The sequence below is a fragment of the Pangasianodon hypophthalmus genome, chromosome 17 (genome assembly GCF_027358585.1).
Source record: "Pangasianodon hypophthalmus isolate fPanHyp1 chromosome 17, fPanHyp1.pri, whole genome shotgun sequence".
Taxonomy (NCBI): Eukaryota; Metazoa; Chordata; class Actinopteri; order Siluriformes; family Pangasiidae; genus Pangasianodon; species Pangasianodon hypophthalmus.
The window spans coordinates 19,608,128-19,622,374 of NC_069726.1; the positions used below are offsets into that span (position 1 = coordinate 19,608,128).

General features: G+C 34.1%; 1 protein-coding gene across 1 annotated transcript; it reads left to right on the top strand.

The window, feature by feature from the left end:
• The first annotated feature begins 5,581 nt into the window (after positions 1-5,581).
• Positions 5,582-13,940, top strand: LOC117599384 (adhesion G protein-coupled receptor F5-like). The gene is made up of 14 exons (XM_053241487.1): positions 5,582-5,591; positions 5,726-5,860; positions 7,760-7,869; positions 8,034-8,098; positions 8,364-8,500; positions 9,222-9,407; positions 9,914-10,132; positions 10,334-10,489; positions 11,442-11,620; positions 11,713-11,883; positions 12,081-13,430; positions 13,568-13,609; positions 13,700-13,759; positions 13,869-13,940. The coding sequence occupies exons 1-14, from the start codon at positions 5,582-5,584 to the stop codon at positions 13,938-13,940; spliced, it is 2,892 nt and encodes a 963-aa protein (XP_053097462.1).
• Positions 13,941-14,247: the final 307 nt, after the last annotated feature.

Consider the following 14,247-nt stretch of genomic DNA (forward strand, 5'->3'; position numbering starts at 1 on the left):
TAGTTTTGTCTTTTGTCACCTGTCTGCATTTTAATATGGTGGTTTGATGATTGACCATCAAGTTATGTAGTTCCGCAAAGCCAGTATGTACCTAGGGCAGGTATCCTCCAAAGCAAGAATCAAGGTAGTAACTTTTGAACTGAGCATGCACAGTTAACCCCTTAAAGTCTCAGAACACATCAGTGGGTTCAGACTTACATTCAATTCTCTTTTAAATAAAAAAAAAACATTTACCTTTAGCTTCACTGTGGTTACTGAATTATCATTTGTAGTTATTAAATAATATGAGTTTATACTAATAAGCAAAGACTTCAAGAGGTTAAAACATATGGACAAAAAAATTCTGTGAACATCAGGAGCAATAAAACATTTTATGAACCAACAAAATCACTGGATGTGTCTATGCTCTCTATAGGCTGTGTGTTGATATCTTGAATAACTGTAAAAAAAAAAAAGAAAGTTTAAAAAATGTGTAGGGGAAGCAGTGCATTAGGTCTTATTTATTTGCTGTTCCAGTGATTACAGAACACAATATGAACTGCTAACACAAAGAGACCATATAGTTAGTCAACACATCAAGCCCTTATTAAGTACACTTATCAGTTTGTGTCTGTGACTGTGTACTTATGATGAGGATACATACTTTATAGACCAGAGTGTATCAGCTGCTGAATCTAGATGAAAGTTCTGATTATGCCAATGTCATTTGGCTAGTACTTGCCTCTCAGGGCAGGTATCTTGCCAAGCAGGTTTAAAGATGATAATCTCTGCCAGTTGGCTCCTTCCTTAACACATTCTTTATCATCTACATATGTTCCGGGTTTAGTTGTGCTTCTAAACCATGCTTAATCCATGCTGGATGCTTAAGGTTGGGCGGAATAGTTCTGACCAATGTTATTAGTGTCTATGGATTGGATACAGCCTGTGATTGTACAAAATATACATATAAAAACAGTCCAGGGATAGCAGAGCCCCGGAGCAAGGTAAAGTACTGGGGCCTTGGTCTCAGGAGTCTTGCTGTAGAACCAGCCACAACTGGGGGAAGCAAAAAAAAAACAAAAAAAAAAAAACCAAAAAAAAAGCAATGTCTGTGAAATCTCACTGACTGCACCAGAGAGTGTATTCTGGGGAGAGGAAGGAAAAGGCAGTCACTGTGAAAGTTACCCCCTTATTGTGAAACCACAATACATAGCTGGCTAGCCTGCCAGGACAGGACCTATTCACCTACAGCAGTGGATATTTGGGGTCCAGGCTGATGCTTCACAACAGCACAGGAGAAAAAGAAAACCCACAAATGTAAACAATTAAATACACAAAAATAAACAATTAAAATTCAACCAACCTGCCAAACTACAATCCAAGGAAATCACTAATAACTGAAGAACTGAAGAAGTGGCCAGAAGTGGTCTAGTGTTCTGGTCATGGGGACATCTGGTGGTGTGGGGTGGAATTGTCAGGGGACACTCTGACAGTATCTTTCTAGTTTCAGTTGTGTACCTTTGGCTTGGCTTGACTTACTTTCAGATCCATTCTCTAAACACTGTAACCACTATTATGTTTTAGTTAACAGTGTTTCTCTTTTGGGTCTACTCATTTAATTGATTTTCTTTGAGTAACTGCTTTTGTGTATATGCTTCTGTTTACTTTAATTCTCAGAAACAGTTGAGTTTATTCATCAGAGCTATATGCAAGGTCAGCAGAAGTTGGATGAAGAAGGATGAATTTGGGACTCTGAATAGAATCAAACCTACAGATGCAGCTGTTCTTAAATAAAACTGCAACTATTTGAAACAAAAGCCATACTTGTATTATGTTTGAGAAGTCTACATAATTATTATCCTGCAAAACTAAATATTTTATTTATTAACTTTTTTTTTTTTACAGGAAAAACATCAAAAGGTTATTTTCTGGGATTTGTTGCCATCCTGCTCATTTATATGCAAGTGGTGAACTCACAAGGACTCCCTGAAAATTTAAACTTGATTGAAGAGGTAAAGTTTGAACAATTACTGCTGAAATATGAGTTTCAGTAAGCAGGGTCAAATAACAAGATTATTAATATTAATATTAAAGTATTTTAAAGTATATTAAAGTATTTTAATATGCAATAGGATAAGAATTTTTTTAATTTCCAGCAGATTTGAAGAGTGACTTCAGTAGTCCTGTCCTCACAAATACATTGTTACACTTACAAGTTGTCTGGACTCTATGTACAAAATGTCATTTTCAGTAAAAAAGCAGGGTCTTAGGGATGACCAGGATTTACAACCAAGTAATAAAAATAGTTTTATATATGAATATGGTGAATTCAAATACTATCCAAATAATACAGGGAAATAAGAAGATGTAAATGTTCAATTGAAAAATGTTCAAGCTTAAGAATTAGACAAAGATTGTTGAAATATAACATATACAGTATATTGTACATATAAGCATTATCGTATTATAGAAGGAAATGCTTTGTAGCAAACAGAACAAAAATTATACACATAAACTAATGACAGTTGTTAAATTCTTGCAAATTCCTGAGCCTTCTTTAAAGAATTGTTTGTTAAAATTTGGGTCCTAAAGTAATTGTAAATTTCAGATTTCTACAGCAAGAAAGATTGTGTGATAAACTGTGATAAACACCATCAAAGCTAACAGGTTAATATATGGCATTATTTGATAAACTGTTGTGTTTATTATTATAGGAATAATTATTATGCAACTTTGCCTAATTGAAAACTTTTTTTTCCCCTCAAAATTCAGTCTAGATACACAGATGGACAAATGAATCACTTAAGGGAAAAACGAGATGGTAAATAAAATTTCTGATATTATATCTATATCTGTGTCTGTTCTTTCATACTTATCACCTAAGTAACCAAAATCACATTATCATTTCCAGTGAACACGGATGTAGTAGAATACATTGTTATCATAGAGGTGAATATGTCACAAGTGATTTTGATTGACCAAATCAAATCATTATTGGAGTCCATGAGTCAAATACAAATAGACAACACCACAGAAATCGATAGCTTGAACGTCACAACAGGTAAGCTCTGTTTTTATTATTATTTTGGATTTATTTATGTTCTTTATTATAAATGTATCCAAATCTAAGCTATTTGTTTGACACTATGGGAATTGCCTCAAATGTGATAGACTATGTATTTTGCCCGATTTTGTTGTCACCGACAAATGAATTCTTGAATTGTGAGAATAATGTGATGTACACATCAACAGGTGATTTAGGGCCATTGAGACCAAAGACAGCTTAAGACGAAGTTCTGGCCGATGCCATTTTGTCTGTGACAGTCATACACTGTAAAACTTGAAAAAAAAAAAAAAGCATTATACATCTAGTTGGATTGATGTAATGGAGAACTCCATTTTGGGGTTTAACGTTGAAGGCAAATTAGTTTAAATGAGTATAAAGCAATTAATAAGCCAAAATGGAATATACGCTTCGCTCTGGAAACAGAAAGTTAAATTCATTCTGCATACTTCAATGGCAGAGATACAAACTGATCAGTGCAACCATAGTGTTTTCCCTCTTGAAATTAATAAGACGAAAAAAAAATAGTTTAACATGTTACCCAGAAACTGCAAAATCTCAAAGATTTTCAAAGCAGTGACACTAGGGATTTCTTCCATAAATGCTAAACAAACATTTTGCAGAAAGCTTCACCATATCAATGTTTATGTTTTTTTTTGCCTCGAGTCCAGTCTTCCTGGGATAGGCTTTGGACAATAAATAATCTGTTTATCTGTCTGCCATACAAGTCCCTGTGAATGAGCTGTTACTATAGTAACCACAATATATAAATGCAGATTAATAATTTATGTTCCATTTATGTTCTATTTTCAGAGCTGCACTTTAAAATGTAATTTTTTTTTAATTTAACCACACCATCTAATTTGAGAATTCATCAGTCAGAGTTATGTACAATACAGGATTTGTGGGATGGTTGAGAATCCATGTGTAGTAGTGTTAAGTAGGTTAAGGCTAACAAGACAATCGCAATGGGGCCATGCATGTGTTAGCCTTTTATACTAACAAGGAGCAACCAGGAAGTACTTGATTATAGCCCAGGGGAGGGAGACCTCTGCTGACAGAGAAGTGGACACCTGACATACAATATATGGCCAAAAGATTGTGGACATCTGACCATCACACCCACATTTGCTAGTTGAACATCCCATTCCAGATTTAGTCCCCCTTTTGCTGTTATAATAACCTCCACTCTTCTGGGAAGGCTTTCCACTAGATTTTGGAGTGTGGCTGTAGGAAACTACTCATTCAGCAACAAGAGCATTAATGAGGTCAGGGACTGATTGTCAGGGAAGGAGGCCTGGGGTGCAGTAAGTGTTACAATATTTACAATATTACAATATACAATAGTTAATTTCAGATTCGATTAAAAAAAATTATTTCCATCTTCCACAGTGTGCTAGCCATGTACCCTAGTGGCCAGGGAGTACATGTAATGCACTGTGTAATTTGCTTAGATTTGCATGCACATTCACTATACAATATTAAGGAGTGAAAAGAGGATTTTTGTTAATTACACAGAATAACATGGCTTTGGGGGTAATGGTTTTTATGCCTGCTTTGCTGACACATCCATAACATGTCATTGGTAGCAAATGAAAAGTCGCATGCGAAATAAACATGTAATGTGTAATGAACATGAATGAAGTGGATAACTTTCTTGATAATTCATTTTTCAAAATGTGTTTGGAAGAGAAACTAGACATAAACTAGCAAATAGAATAAGAATAAGAAAGAGTTACTGATAGGTAGTAGGATTTTATTTTAGCCCTGCCATTCATTAGCACAATCAGCTGTCACTGAAGAAATATCAAATTTCCAGGTTCAGCTTCAAAATGTTAATGCCATGTTAATGTTTCAGACTACACTACTGGCTTCCCAAAAGGCATCTAGGGCATATGACATATATAACTAAAAATGATATTTGATGCTTTCTGCTTATTTGAAAAAGGTTTTAAAAATTACCAAAAAAATATTACACATCTGTTTACTTTTATTCCACAGTGTGCAGTTTGAATGGTACTGAATATCAGTGCAGGTGTGAGGATCAGTATTTCTGGCCGTGTGAAAAGTGCACAGTACATGGGGCTTGTGATGACATCACCAATGCCTCATGTAACTGCATCAACGCTATTCCAAATGATGGACAATTCTGCCAACCAATCAGTGAGCTGTCTAGTATGTATGATATGTAACATGAAAAATAAGCATGTCTGATGAATGCTCTCTCTCATTCCTTCATTAACAAACAATGCTCATTTTTTTTCTGAACAATGTATGTCTGAGTGGTCATTTATAAAACACTTATCCAATACAAAAATAAAAATTGATCAAATGTAGAAAAAAGCACCATAGTAATAAATGTTGAAACAAATATGTTCTAACTATTTGACTTAATATAGCACTCCACATGTTTGAAGCTAAGTATATCATCATGGCAAATTTCTCTGACTTAGATTGGGTTAAATAACACTATTTATTAGTACTTTTTAATTATGCCATTGTTTTTATTTTATAGATAACTCTACATGTCCAGCTGTAATGCCCACAGGTAAAAACACCCCGATTACTACCACAAAATGTGCAGGTTCTCACCAGAGTCAATTCACTAATTTTCTTTAAATATTTTGCTTTTAATATTGTAGTGTATTTGTAAGAAATTTCTATATACCTTCTTTCCCTCAGCTGAATATCTGATTGAGATTGAGATTGATGCAGAAAATATAACAGTCCTTAATCTACTGAGGAACCTTTCGGTGACACACCGTTTACCCTTTGTAAATAGTAACATCAACACCACTGAAATTAACATCACTACAGGTAACTGACCTTTCAGTTTCTGTTTTATCTAGTACTAAAAATATATGAGAGATTATTCTAGACATGTGTTGTAGTAGTTTATCATGTGAGAAAACAGTACAGTCAATAAAGTCATATAGAGCATTTCAGAGAATGTCTTCCCCTAATATAACAGATATGTAATGAAATTAACTTAAAATATTTAGCAAGAACCATACCTTATAATGATTTTCTATTCCACAGTGTGCAGTTTGAATGGTACTGAATATCAGTGCAGGTGTGAGGATCAGTATTTCTGGCCGTGTGAAAAGTGCACAGTATATGGGGCTTGTGATGACATCACCAATGCCTCATGTAGCTGCATCAACGCTATTCCAAATGATGGACGCTTCTGCCAACCAATCAGTGAGCTGTCTGGTATGTATGATATGTTACATGAAAAATAAGCTGTAATGGGAGAGGCAGGGGAGACAGGAGAATAGGTTCATGTGCAAAGTTTGCTTTGATTAGAATGCAAGAGGAAATTTTAATTTTAAATCCATCTCGATTTGTTATATTTTAATCACCCAGTAAATATATTATACTGGCTTCCTGTTCTCACCTGCCTAAAGCAGAAATTAAACCCAGGACCTTGGCACTCAGAAACTAATACGCTGCCTAATGCACAACCAAAGCTCAGGTAGCATGTTGGAGAGAGCACTTGGTGAAACTGAAGACAATAAACTAGGGACAACTGAAAACAGAGAACAAATGCCTTCTCTCCTCAAAGCGGCTGAAGGAAAAGAGTGAACTCAAAAATAGAATGTTTTTTTTCCTCAAGAGAAGGAACTCGAAAACTGAAGAAGGTGGCTAGGTGGACAAAGTGAGGCCAAGCTGGAGCAGAGGAAAGCCTAGAGTACAGCGCTTGTTTTCATGTGAGCCAATAATACAGTCAGTAAAGTCATATAGAGCATTTTAAAGATTGCCTTTGCCTATTGTAACAGGTATGTAGTGACATTATGTTACAATATATAGCAAAAAACAAAAAACAAAAAACAAAGAATAAACAGAAAATTTGGCTATATTGTCTCTGAGTTGTCACTTAATCGATATTAATTTCTTGTTTATAGAACTGTTGTAAAAGCAATATATGTGCAAATAAGCAATATATATAGCTTATTTGTGTAGATGTTTTATTAAACACAATCCATATTTGTAGTCAAAAGCAATCGCAAGTCATGCATCGAACTTTCCATAAGTAGGCATAAACCAAGAGAGTAGTCACATAAGGGATGGCGAATATTCATACACAAGCAAGGCTAACCAGAATAAACATAGCTCAGAACTTACACAACATGATGAATTGGCAAGACTTTGCAATGATGTGCTTATATAATCCAGAAACATGAAGTAAACAGGAAATGAACAGAGTAGACTTCTGGTGACAATGACCTGTCATGGGATATTTTCTTGAACAATGTTGTACTTTGACTTTTGATTTTACATGATCTTACTATTCCTGTTTTTAAGTTTTAAAGTCATTTAAATTTAAATTCAAATATATTTTACTTTGTTTAACAACCATAGCACCAACAACTGCTGCAACGACAACCATCACATCCACAACTCACATAACTGCAGGTATGATTTTATTCCTTGCTCTTTTCCTTTCCAAACCTAATGTAATTTTAATGTAATAGTTTTTTCATTGACAAAGATTTTGTGCAAACAGTTTGTACCACATTTATGTATTTTGACTGCAATCACTCTGATTTCAATTACTTTTATCTTAATTCATCTTCCAAGGCTTGAGGGTTGGAACTAAACAATTTTAATTATAAGTTGATCCAGTAACTGTTTTCTTATGTTTTTACCTGAATCATTTTTATTGTTGTTGTTTTGTTGTTTTTTTTAAATACCTTTTGTAATTTTTTTTCATAGGTGTCTATTTATTAAGCTTCTCACTGGCAGTAAATGAAGAATTTGACTTGGCACTCAGTAACAAATCTAGTGCAAAATACCTAACATATAAAACAATAATTGAGAGTTCAGTAAGTGTGACACAATTTAATATGCTTGATGATTTATTCATTCTTCTTCTTCTTCTTCTTCTTATTATTATTATTTGTAGTAGTAGTAGTGTTGTAGCATATAGTACTTCCACTGTCACTTAAAAAGAAAATATGATATACTGGGCATTTTTTTAAAACCTCAGATTGATAAAAGTTACAGAGATGTACCTGCCTATCAGCCCAACTCTATAACAGTGACTGGTTTCAGGTGAGGTTATTTACTGTAATATATATATATTGTAATCTTTCTTAATTATTTGATATTAATTAATTATATTATTTATCAAATATTTATTCCATTATTATTATTATTATTATTATTATTATTATTATTTTAGAATTTCTAATCAAATTAACCAAAGATCCACACTATAGTCTATATATTTTTATTATTTAATACAGTGGTTGTAAACATTAGGTCAGCAGTTCTGTTAAATGGTCATGTCTTGAATGATGTTCTGTGTTTTTCACAGACATGGAAGTGTGATAGCAGACTTTACTATTAAAGCAACCAACAATAACCTTAATTTGAATTCAGCAAACCAACAGGTTGCTAGCAATCTCCGTTCACAGGGATTCAATGTGAGCGATTCTGCATTCAGTCAAAGTGGTAATGGCTTATTATTATTATTATTATTATTATTATTATTATTATTATTATTTATCAACCTGTTTATCTGTTTATTGACCTATCATTCTTCAGGGGTGTGTTTCCCAATAACGATGAATCTTAGTGAATTACAAAACAACTTAATTAAGGATGTAAAAGCCTGTTTTGCGAGTGCTTTACAAAAGCCTTCCTCATCAGAGATTTAACAAATGAGTTGTAAGTTATTCTTTGTTGACCCTGCCCAGCCTGAGTCAGAGGTGAAAAAGCTGCATGAGTCTATAGGCAAATTATTATTATTATTATTATTATTATTAATACTAAGGCTACTACTACTGCTAATAATAAATAGCCTGAATAACTTCCATTCAAGTAAATGGATAACTGAGGGCTTTTTTTAATCTGAAATTATCAGCCTCTGCAATTTTGAGGTAGAACTGCACACAAGCTCCATATAACGAAGTGCTTAGTGAATTATGAATAGTTCAGGTTACTCGTTAATTTCCGAATCAGTTTACATACTACGTTAGTTATGAAGGGTTTGGGGAAATGCTCATTAATTAAACGAGACAATCAAGTATTTAGTGTTATGGATGTTTCGGGAAGCCCACCTCACATCAGTTTTATTCAGTTATGAATATACATTATCTAGTGTTAATGCTGTACATGTGTAAAAGGGAACTGCATAAAAAACTTTAGAGACATACATGGCTCTTCATTTCAGTGAAAGATGGACTATATAACAGCGGTGACAATATATATCCTGGGATAAATCTCATACTGACCTGCAATCCTCCAGTGAATAATGGCATATACTGGACCAAGAATGGGAATAAACTACAGCCATCAGATAAGTATGTAATTGATAACACTAATCTCACTGTGAAGAGTGTCACTCCTGATGACAGTGGTAAGTCAGAAGCAATTCTGTTAAACCAGCAAATAGATAATAAGTAAACACGATAAATACATTCATTAAATTGCGTTCAATTATGAATGAATTGTATAAAGATAACAAGTGGTAGATAGACAAAGGCAGAACAGTAGTAAAACAGAAAATATGATGAAATACAATGGTAGTATAAAGTTTTAGCAAAATAACAAATATAAATACACATGCAAAGTTATCTATCTATCTGCTTGCTTGTTTGTTTATTAAAAATGCCCTTAGAGCTTGTGTCCCTTATGTTCTCTGGAACACCATGCAGAGTTTAGGGGTGATGAAAGAAAATGGTTGTGCAACTAATTTGCAAATGAATCCAGCAAATCTGTGCTTTTATATTGTGCTGGTTATAAAAACATGTACTAGCTTCTCAGCATATACAGTATGCAAACATTTTAAAGGCATTTATAAATCCTGATGGTTTAAACACATTATTCTATTTTTATATTTTATTATTTTCTCTGCTTTCTCAGGTCAATATGCATGCACAACAACAGTAAACTCTCTGCCCTATGTTATCTGGCAAACCATTACAATTCAGCCATACCCAGATATCCAAGTGACCAGAGACAAAGTTGTAAAATGTGAGGATACAAAAATCACACTGCAGTGTTGTGTTCAGAAGATTTATAAAGTGGAATGGAACACAGCTTGCAGCTCAACTTCAACAGGTAACACACACAGCGTTTTATGTGTGATTTGTGTATTCATGAATATCAGCCCAACTGCATATGTAGTCCAAAAATCAATAAATAATGTCAAACAACATATTATTACAAACATATATTCAGTTTGCCTTCACCAGTGATTGGCTGAATTTTAGTTTGCCATGTTTGTCTGAAAATGAAGCTAATTGCGTTTCACCATTTAATTGTGCTGCACAGTCCCACCAGCAGGCTGCATATTATGTGACTATAAAATTAACAAACAGGACTGTCAGACTAATGGCCAAGTGATACAAGTCACATGTCAACTCACATTTCCTCTCAGTGGAAGTACAACACAAAGTTACAACTCAAAGATCATCAAAATTTCTGTAAAAAACCAAAGTAAGTAATAAGTTATTTTTATTGCTAATTGTAATTACAGTAGGAGTGTAGTGCAATGCCATTATTGGTGTTATACTATTCACAGTTATAACTTATAATTTTTAGAGATTAAAAATTCATTTCAACACCAGTATTCAGGTTAAAGCTTATTTTTCTGTTACATAGAGCGCACATCACCAGAGCCTCTAAATTACTTCATGCAGATTGGCAAGTTAGGGTCAGTAATATTGGTATTTTTGTAAAAGCCATGGACTATTCAAGCAGGTCAAGAAACAGCTGGAAACAAGGAGAAATCAGCTTTAAATTTCCCTATTGAAGAGCACTAAATTGTCTCTAGCAATTTTATATATATATATATATATATATATATATATATATATATATATATATATATATATATATATATATAAAACACAAGACATTTCCACCAGTGCCATACATCAACAATTATGTTACCTATTTTGTCTCTTGCTTTACAACACCAAAACACACTTTGTTTCCAAAGTCTCTTACTGATCATTTGATTGACAGGTCAAAAAAGATTGCAGAGGTATATTTCTGGTCATGTTGAAGCAAGAGAATAACACAGTTTTATTATAGTAATAAAATAATACCAAATATAAAAATATACCATTGAAAATGATGATTTGGGCAGCCATTGTACATTGTTGTGCACAAAAATGCAAATACACAACTAAATACCCAGCTTTTTACAGCTCATTATGTATTAAATAATTCATGATTTAAAAATAGACAAACAAACTACAAATACATGTTTGACTTAGCAATCAAATATAAGTAAAATTTATTAAATGCTGCTGGAGACTTTATTTATTTATTTCAGATGACTCACATTTGAGTGTTTAGTTGTTGTTAAAAATCAGGCAACCAGATTACCCAGTAACATTTGTATAAACAAACAAAAAAAAACCTTCTTCTTTTTTTTTTTTAGTATTTAAATGCTCTGATAGTGTATTTGGAGCTGGGAATTTTGGAGAAATACACAGTGGTGACTGCAGAGGAGACATGGTTGGCTCTCAAACGGCTAAGTGTAATTCATCAGGCCAGTGGGACCCTATAGAAAACAACTGTATTCTGCGCATCTTTCAAAATTTAAAAGATGAAGCTGAGGCAATTTGATTTTTAATTTTTCAGTAAAAAATAAATCTACATTGTTTGATTTCTATTTGCTTCTTTATACCAATTTGTGTTTTTTTCTGTAGCATTTACAGGTAGCAGACATCTCAAAGTTTGTGGCCAGCTGCAGCAGTAATACTACATTAGAGGCTCAAAACATAGCTGACTCTCCAGCAACCATATTAACCATTGTAGAAATACTGAACATCGTTACCAATCTCTCAGATACAATTTTAATTAATCAACCCCTTATGACAGTAAGTAAATTCTCTTGAACGATTGCATTTAGTTTATATGCTATTTGAAGTAGGATGTAAATAGAGGGGATAGCTTTAATATTGACTATCAGGTAATATAATCTGTTCTAAAATCAGCATTTTATACTATGTAGCAATGTTACAGTTAAACGTTACTGTTTCTGCTTTGTGATTATTTACTGATTATATATTTCTAGGATTTCCTAAAAATTACTGATGTCATTGGATCAGTAGGTGCACAGGACACATGGATCATTTTAAATGAAAACAATACAACCATGAATGCCAGTTCTGAACTTGTGAAATCGACTGAAAATATTTCACTCAGACTCCCGGACGAAAGCATCAACATTACAACAAACTCTACCTCTCTCAGAAAAACTAAAATTACTGCCCCCTTTTCTGAAACACTTGGAAAAAATTTAACTACCCAAATAAGTCTTCCAGCGATTAGAGAACCGACTTTTCTCACAGTGATAATTTCTTCAGCTTTCGACAATATCTTACCTGTTCGAAATCTGACCTACAATGACAGCAGTCAAACTGGCACAAGGATCAATGGAGATGTAGTCCTGATTGAGACAAACTCAACAATTAACAACATCTCCCTTTCTTTTGATATCAAAAATAAGGCACTTGTAAACCCTCAGTGTGTCTTTTGGAACTTTAGTCTTCTGAATGGTGTTGGTGGATGGGACTCGACTGGATGTCAATTAAAGACATTAGGGAATGAAACTGAAAGATTTACATGTGAGTGCAATCACACAACCTCTTTTTCAATCCTGATGTCACCATTTGCCCTGGATAAAGGCTTAATCTTAGATTACATAACTTACATTGGTGTTGGCATTTCCATGGCCAGCTTGGTTTTGTGCCTCGTCATTGAAATCATTATATGGAAATCAGTGACAAGAAACGACACATCCTACATGCGCCATGTCTCCGTATTTAACATTGCTGTCTCCCTTGTGATTGCGGACATATGCTTCATCATTGGAGCAGCTGTTGTTAACCAAGGAGACGGACCCTGCAGTACAGCGACATTCTTCATGCACTTCTTTTATCTTGCCCTTTTCTTATGGATGTTGCTGTCAGCACTCTTGCTCCTCTACCGCACCCTCATGGTCTTTTCCAGAATGACCAGAGGCACAATGATGGCCATAGCCTTCACTGTTGGCTATGGAGCCCCGCTAATCATAGCTGTCATTACTGTGGCATCTACAGCTGGAAACAATGGATACATTCAAAAAGATTATAATTGCTGGCTAAACTGGAATGAAACGAAGGCCCTCCTGGCATTTGTGATTCCTGCTCTGACTATTGTAGCTATAAACCTCCTGGTGCTTATTGTGGTTCTGTGTAAGATGATGAGGAGAGGAGTTAATGCTTCCACTCAGCCAGATGACAAACATCCCCTACTGGTCATTGCTAAATGTGTAGGGATTTTAACACCTCTCTTTGGTCTAACGTGGAGATTCGGCATTGGGACCATGGTGTCTCCGAACTTTGGGATTCATTTGGTGTTTGCATTCCTTAATTCACTGCAGGTACTAAAGTCATGTTACACTAATTTACTCTAATCTCTAGTAATTCTAATTGCATACACTTAAATTAATATTAATGTACAAATAGTTTTATACTTAATGTATTAGATAGTAAAAATATTTTGTCTCTTTTTTAAAAGGGTTTCTTTATTTTGGTGTTTGGAACTTTGCTGGACAGTAAGGTATGTGTGCTTTAAGACCAATAAACGTCTCTTCAATTAAACTTGGAAACAATTATAAATAATGCTTTGATATGGCTTGTTGGGTTGCAGGTCCGAGAAGCATTGGCAGGAACGTTTTCACTGAGGAACTTAAGCTCTAACCGCACCAGGGTAAATATAGTTTATGCTACATATGCTAGAGCTTTAGAAAAAACTTCACTCTCACTTCAACGTTAAAATGATTTACTACAAGTCGATGACGGATGTGTCTAAATTACAGAGCACAAGTGCAGGACCATCATCCTCAAGTGGATTTCCTTTCATTCAAAGGTTACGGCGGAGAAGTACGTAACTGAACTGGAAGTTGATTAATATGGCCTTTTTTAAATTATAAATAAGGCTGTGTTTATTACATAGTGTATGACCATGTCATTTTTCATTATAAAGTTCCTTCAAACACAAACTTCTCTGAATCTGAAGGGGTGATTATACCTCTAATCTCTCTTTTCAGGTTTGTAGTAAAACAAGTCAAAAAACCACTTTTTGATGTACAAAGAGTGTCCCTTCTGAAAGTGTTGGGATGGCAAGGGCAATTCTTTTATTTTTGCTATACACTGTAAACATTTGGGTTTGAGATTTACATTTATGGCATTGAGCAC

Bases quoted from the DNA above. Each gene is read 5' to 3' on its own strand.
- LOC117599384 (XM_053241487.1), top strand. The intron at 8,099-8,363 runs GTGAGGTTATTT...TGTTTTTCACAG, and splicing joins ATAACAGTGACTGGTTTCAG to ACATGGAAGTGTGATAGCAG. The intron at 10,490-11,441 runs GTAAGTAATAAG...TTTTTTTTTTAG, and splicing joins AATTTCTGTAAAAAACCAAA to TATTTAAATGCTCTGATAGT.